General features: G+C 54.1%; 1 protein-coding gene across 1 annotated transcript; it reads left to right on the top strand.

The window, feature by feature from the left end:
- Positions 1-2271: 2271 nt before the first annotated feature.
- Positions 2272-7141, top strand: LOC136571399 (uncharacterized). Its single transcript, XM_066571776.1, has 2 exons — positions 2272-2344; positions 5737-7141. Exon 2 carries the CDS (start codon positions 5750-5752, stop codon positions 7139-7141), a length of 1392 nt encoding a protein of 463 aa, XP_066427873.1. The 5' UTR covers positions 2272-2344; positions 5737-5749.
- Positions 7142-7342: the final 201 nt, after the last annotated feature.

Genomic DNA, 7342 nt, shown 5'->3' with positions numbered 1-7342 from the left:
CACCACCTTGCTCTTTTCTTCGTCTTTTCTTTCCTTCTCTTCCTAGAGCAAGGGCCGGGTTGGGTTCCCCTTTTTCTCTTTTCATTTCGGTTTCTTTAACTTTCCCTGCAGTATTTGGGTTGAGTTGAGTTGCGGATTTCCCCAATTTCCATTTTCGCGGGATGGGTGCTAAACTGTCCGCAACTCAAAAAGGGATTTATTACCAAGTTGTGGGATCCCTGGGGGGAGGGAAGTCTAAAGTTAATAAGAAAGAAATAAAATGCTTAATTCGGTGGCTGACCTCCAGTTTTCCAGACGTTTCTCCAGCCTCGGTTCTGGACCCCAGTTTTCTAAAGAGAGTACAATCTAAATTACTAAGGGGTATCCAGACCGGGGAGCGTTCGCTGGAGAGACACTTATATTGGATTTCTCTTTTAATGTCTGCTCAAAAATCTAAATTTGATTCTAAAAGGCAGCCACCGGATCCCCAGTTCTGCCCCGGTTCTCCCTGTCCCTCTGCCCCTGTCCCTCGTTCCCGCAACCCTCTTTCCCGCTCCGAGTCCCGGGGGAGAGCAGCCCGCGCCAGCCCCGCGCCAGGTGTCCACCATTCCCTGGGCTCCCCCCCAGCTCGGACCCCTCGCCCCAGAAGACCTGGCCAGTCTCCTGGGGAGCCTAACCCAGTACCCTCCGCTCCTACCCCCACTACCCCTGTTAAGTCCAAAGTTCGTTGTCAGTCTCCCCATCAAAATGGCTCCTCTAAGCCACAAGATGGCGGAGACCGCCTGGTTGTGGCGGGAAGCCCCCTTTCTTCTTCCCATAAATCTCCCTTCCCTGCTCCCGCCCTTCCCTCTTCTTCCCCTCCCCTTCCTCCGCCTCCGTCTCCTCCCTCAACTCCTCCCCCTTCTCCTCTCCTCCCTCCGCCTCCTGCCTTCCTTATGGAGTCGGCAAGCTCCTCCCAAGGGGGCGTGCAGTCTGTTGTAGATCCTCCCACCCAGTTCCCACGCCACGCCTCCTCCTCTCCCACTTCCGGTTCCCACGCCTCCCCTTCCGTTTCCCACGGTTCCGTGGGGGGGGGGGGAGGAGGCGTGGGATGCCGGAGAACGGAGCCGGCTGTTGTCCCGTCGGCCGCCCCGGTCGCTTTCCATCCTGTGGGGGAGGGTGCGACGCTGGCGCAGTGGGTCCCCTTCTCCCACTCCTCTATGAAGGAGCTGTGCAAGGCCCAGAAAGAGTTCGGGCGGGACTCTGAATATTTTCGGGGACTCCTTCAGGCAGCTCTGTCGGAGTCGGCAGTAACACCGGCCGATCTTCGCAGAGTTTTCTCCTGTCTCCTCAATCCCACCGAGCAAGTGCTTTGGGAGGGAGCATGGAGAAAAGAAGTCCTGAAGGTGCTCCCGTCCCTATGGGACAGCCCGAGCTCCGGCCTTAGCACATCGGGAGAAGTGTTCTCAGTAGACCATCTTCTAGGGACCGGGAACTGGGCAGATGGCTACTCCCAAGTGAGGGCCATCCCCTTAGAGGCACTGCAGCAGTCTGCTCGAGCAGCAGAGAAAGCGTTCCTGGGGTTGCGGGCGGCAGCGCCTCAGATCCCATACTCTCAAGTGTTTCAGGGCGCGGAAGAACCATTCTTAGAGTTTGTTGAACGACTCCGGAAATCGATCAACAGCCAAGTAGAAGGCGAAAGTGTGCGGGCCGAACTATTAAAGCAAGTAGCGTTTCTAAACGCGAACACGGCCTGCCGCGAGGCCATCAACAGCCTTCCCCTGGAGCCGTCTCCCACGCTACGTGAAATGCTGGAGGTGTGTGGGAAAAAAGTTTTAGTTCCATCACCCGCTGGAGCGCCTCCCGCCGTCATCCACCGCCAAAAGACGCCTCCCCGTCACGTCGCTGCTGCCGCTGAAGAGACCACTCCACCTGCCGACTGTTGTCCTGCCCTCAAGGGGCCCTCTCCACCATCAGCCTCTGCTCCCAACCAAACAGCTGCACCTTGCCATCTGTGCGGCAAGGTTGGGCACTGGATGCCTCAGTGTCCACTGAGGAAACAGTTTTACGAATTCAAGAAGGCACAGCAAGGGGCCCCAGAAAGGCCGCCTCAAAAAAACTAATTTTGCAGCGCAGTGCCCCCCTGCGCCAGGACAAAAATAAAGAGGCAGACCCTGGCACCATAACACCTAGGGGAGAAGGGGAGAATGAAGGAAGTCAGCCTCCATCATCACCGGACTCGACTTTTCACCCAACTCAGACAGAATTAACTACCTTGTCTTGTGTTTCCTCCTGCAGGCTGCAGCTCGCGGAGCCACTCCATCTTCGTTCCGCCGATTTTCATCAGGTTGCTGTACTTCCGGAGTGCCCGGAGGATTGGGAGCGGGTGCGCTGCAAGTATATCGTACTCGGAGACACAAAGACGACTCCACCGGGAGTGGAAATTGTTCCGGGTCTGTTATCGGCAGGCTCGGAGCAGTTTTCACTCCTGCTGCACTGTGTCAGCCCTCCTCTTTTCATGCCCAAAGGGCAAGTCATCGCACAGGCCATCCGAGTGTCAGAGCTGAGCCCGAGTACAGCATCTTCATCAAGCGGTCAGCCTGAGTCATCACAGCAGTACTCGGTGGCCTGGGCTCAAGCCCTCGGGCGGGAGAAGCCGAAAATAATGTGTCAACTTTCTAAAAGAGGAGAGAGAGTCGCAATGTGCGGCCTGCTAGACACAGGAGCAGATGTCACGGTCATTCCCTCTCGGGAGTGGCCGTCACATTGGGATCTGCAAAACGCTCCTGGGCAGATCCGAGGTGTAGGGAGTCTTCAATTAGCGAAACAATCAAAGGGCATTGTACAAATTACGGGGCCTGACGGACAATTGGCCTCAGTCCGTCCATTTGTCTTAGATTACACAGAGCCCCTGTGGGGAAGAGACCTTTTAGCCCAGTGGGGAGCCAGAATTGACCTACCTGCGGCTCCCCAGGTTTTTCGGGCGGCGGCCACTGGTGAGCGCCCCACCTGGAAACTGAATTGGCTTTCTGATACACCAGTTCAGGTGGCGCAGTGGCCACTCAATAAACAAAAATTAGCGGCGCTCAATGAGCTCGTGCAAGAACAAGTGCGTAAAGGCCATTTGGTGGAGTCCATGTCGCCCTGGAACTCCCCTGTTTTTGTTATCAAAAAGCCAAACAAAGATAAGTGGCGACTCTTGCACGACCTCCGGCAAATCAATGCCATCATAAAGATATGGGGTCTCTTCAACCAGGGATGCCCTCCCCAACAATGCTCCCCCAAAATTGGAATCTGGCCATCGTTGATATTAAAGACTGTTTCTTTCAAATTCCCCTACACCCGGAAGACGCGCCACGTTTTGCCTTCACGGTTCCCTCCATCAACCGTGAAGCCCCAGGCAAGCGCTACCACTGGACAGTTCTTCCGCAGGGCATGAAATGCAGCCCTGTGATCTGCCAGTGGTATGTCGCTTCCCTGCTGTCCCCGATCCGTGCAGCGGTGGAAAACGTCGTCATTCATCATTATATGGATGACATTCTGATTTGTGCGCCAACCGATGACTTGCTAGCCCATGCTCTTGACCTGACAACCAATGCGTTGGTTGCTGCAGGGTTTGAATTGGCGCAAGACAAAATTCAACGGATGCCGCCTTGGAAGTACCTTGGCCTCGAGATCACAAAGAGGACCATTGTTCCTCAAAAATTGGCAATTAAGACAAATATCAAGAGTTTGGCTGATGTCCATCAGCTGTGCGGGTCATTAAATTGGGTAAGGCCTTGGCTAGGCATCCCCACCGAAGACCTAGCCCCCCTTTTCAATTTATTGAAAGGGGGAGAGGAGCTCTGTTCTCCCAGGACCCTTACCCCGGAGGCCCAGGCAGCGCTGGAAAAGATTCAAAGTTCAATTGCGGCCAGGCAGGCCCATCGTTACCAACCGGGCCTGCCCTTTCGATTCATAGTGTTGGGGAAATTGCCACACCTCCATGGGCTGCTCTTTCAATGGGACAGTAACATCAAAAAGAGCAAGGACCAGGGCTCGGGGGACCCCCTCCTGATAATAGAGTGGGTGTTCCTCAGCCATCACAGGTCCAAAAGAATGACACAGCCACTTGAGCTGGTGGCGGACCTGATCCGGAAGGCAAGATCACGGATCAGGGAGCTGGCAGGTGTGGACCTGGAATGCATTCACGTCCCTATAAAATTTGATTCGGGCCACCTCAAAATGAGGATGTTTGAGAACGTTTTGGAAACTAATGAAATGCTTCAATTAGCCCTGGATAGCTACACCGGCCAAATTTCAGTTAATCGGCCGGCCCACAAATTGTTCAATCAAGAATTTACATTAACAATCAAGTCAGTTCAAAGCAGAGTTCCCCTTGACGCCTTGACAGTTTTTACAGACGCATCCGGAGCATCCCACAAGTCAGTGATGACTTGGCGGGATCCTCAAACTCAGCAGTGGGAGGCAGACATTATAGTGGTTGAAGGCTCACCACAGGTAGCTGAGTTGGATGCAGTCGTCAGGGCGTTTGAGAGGTTTTCCGAGCCTTTTAATCTGGTCACAGATTCGGCGTATGTTGCTGGTGTAGTATCCAGAGCAGAAGGTGCCATCCTCCAAGATGTCTCAAACATCCGACTTTTCGAGTTGCTCTCGAAACTTGTCACTCTAGTCTCCCACCGAGAGCAACCCTTTTACGTGATGCATGTCCGGTCCCACACAGATTTGCCGGGGTACATTGCGGAGGGCAATAGGCGTGCAGACGCTCTTGCCTCTCCTGTTCAAGTAGCCCCGCTCCCTGATCTTTTCGGGCAGGCCAAACTTAGCCACCAGCGGTTCCACCAGAACGCTCCTGGCCTGGTTCGCCAGTTCCACCTCACCCGCGAACAGGCCAGAGCGATTGTGGCAACATGTCCCCAGTGTCAGTCCCACCAGATGCCATCTATGGGCCTGGGGACAAACCCTCGTGGTCTGTCAAGTTGTGAGGTGTGGCAAATGGATGTCACACACATCCCCGCCTTCGGCCGGTTGAGCTTTGTGCATGTTTCGATTGATACCTTTTCCGGTGCTATCTACGCCTCCGCCCACACAGGTGAGAGGGCGGCGGATTGTGAGAAGCACTTGCTTCAAGCATTCGCCGTCCTGGGCATCCCCAAACTCATTAAAACTGACAATGGGCCAGCGTACACGTCCAAGGAATTGCGCCAGTTCCTGCAGCAATGGGGAATAGAGCATAAGACCGGCATCCCCTATTCCCCGACAGGCCAAGCCATGGTGGAGAGGGCCCACCAGAGCCTGAAAAAAGTTCTTGAACATCAGAAAGTGGCAATGAAGGTTGAGCCCCCCCACATCCGTCTCGCACGAGCAATGTTCACCCTCAACTTCCTGAACTGCTCGTTCGAGAACCTAAATCCTCCGATGGTAAGGCACTTTGGAAAACACAACCAGCTGCAGCCTGAATCCAGGCCTCCGGTCCTTATCAAGGATCCGGAGACCTGGAAGACAGAGGGGCCCTTCAACCTTGTGACCTGGGGGAGGGGATACGCCTGTGTTTCTACTCCCTCAGGCCCCAAGTGGGTCCCCTCCAAATGGGTACGGCCTTACGTACCAAAGGGGGCGAAACACAAGACAACAGTCGAGCAAGTCCAGGTGGCGCATTGGAGGCGGAAGAAGAGACCCCCTGACCCCCTTGTCATCCTTCCTGAGATACGTTACCTGTTTGACCCAGAATCCCCTTGCTTTTAACCTCTTGTTGTGCCTGACTTCCTGTGTTTTTAGTTCTTTTGCAGACATGAGCCGGACCCGAAATCACCTTCTCCTGCTTGCAACCACCTTATGGTCCGCGCAGTTCGTCACCTACGCGTGGATCGTCCCCCAGCCCAAAGCGAATGTCTGGCGCACTCTTGCGGAGGCCCTAGAGCAAGATCACATCTGCCTGGACACCGGCGCAGCAAAGGACCCGATGTCGTCCTGCCTTGTGGGGATCCCTCTCCCCCCTTCGGAATTACCCCCTCCCTTTAATTACGCTTTTTCGTTGTCCACCACCCGCGACGCCATCGCAACTTTTTGGAGTGCCTGGAGAGACGGAGTCCGAGGTCTTGTTCCTTTAGACTCCGAACCCCAGGAGCTCCATTTGCTCGGTTCCGCAGTTGCTCCCGTCTGTATCCAGTTTCGGTTTACCCCCCGTCCCGGGGAGAAAGGGTATACGGTCCTGAACCCATCCGACCCCAGGTATCAGGCCGCCCGGTGGTGCAAGAGACCCATTAAAGTTCCACTCTCCTCCACCCCGGGCGGGAAGCCGTTGGCCCTCCCCAGGAGCATTTTTTTCATTTGCGGAGACCGAGCTTGGGCAGGCATCCCCTCTCACCACATAGGAGGCCCTTGCGCATTTGGTCGGCTGTCGCTGTTGACCCCCAACATCACCCAAATTTATGATTGGAGAAACAAGAGTCACAGCCTGAATTCGACCTCTGATTCGGCCCGCGCGAAAAGAGACCTAAAAGATCTTGATCCTGACTGTGACTCAGTCATTGAACATTGGGCTAAGCCAAAAATCGTAGCACTCACCATCTTTTTGCCGTGGGTGTCTATCGCAAAATCTCTAGGCGAATTGGCCCGCCTAGAGTGTTGGGTGGAGAAGCAAGCCAACTTTACTTCAGCCGCCCTTTCAGACCTCCTATATGATGAGAAAATGACTCGGCAGGCGACTTTGCAAAATAGGGCAGCAATAGATTTTCTGTTGCTGCTCCACAACCATAAGTGCGAAGAATTTGAGGGCCTTTGCTGCATGAACTTGTCCTCTCGAGCCGAAGATGCGAGAGTCGCCATCGACAAGATGCATGGACTAATTTCAAACATCAAACAACAAACTGCAGACTGGCTGGGGGACCTGTTTTCAGGGTGGGGATTGTCGGGCTGGGTCGTGTCTGTTTTGAAATCCGTTGTTTATGTGTGTTTCACTTTAATCGTTATTTTAATTTCGGGAGCAATCCTTTGGGGCTGCGTCCAGAGACTCATCTTTAAGTTAGCCCACTCACCGGAAGTCCTCCATCTTCAGTCCATCAATTTCCCTGAAGAGAACTCGTGGGAAGACACGTCTTTTCGATCAGATGCAAATTCTGATCCTGAAGACCCTGACGCCTCCAGAGAAATTGATCCCGAAGCCGTTTCTCTAAGAGACTAAGTTTGTTGCCCAAAAGTTTTGTTGTCCCACCCCTCTCCTCTTCTTTTTAAACAAAAAAGGGGGAGATGTGGTGTTCTGTTTTTGGTTCATCCCGGTTCTCCCCTGCCCTGAGCGGCGGTGGTTTGTCCCTGCCTTGGGCAGTTTCCTGTCAATCCATTTGCTCCACCTAGGTTGCCATGGTCCCGCAATGTATCCAAGTTC

This window comes from Molothrus aeneus, chromosome 2, assembly GCF_037042795.1.
Source record: "Molothrus aeneus isolate 106 chromosome 2, BPBGC_Maene_1.0, whole genome shotgun sequence".
In the NCBI taxonomy this organism is placed as follows: Eukaryota; Metazoa; Chordata; class Aves; order Passeriformes; family Icteridae; genus Molothrus; species Molothrus aeneus.
This window is presented reverse-complemented; position numbering and strand designations above follow the sequence as displayed.

Coding starts and splice junctions, on each gene's coding strand:
- LOC136571399 (XM_066571776.1), top strand. CDS start 5,750: ATGAGCCGGACCCGAAATCACCTTCTCCTGCTTGCAACCACCTTATGG.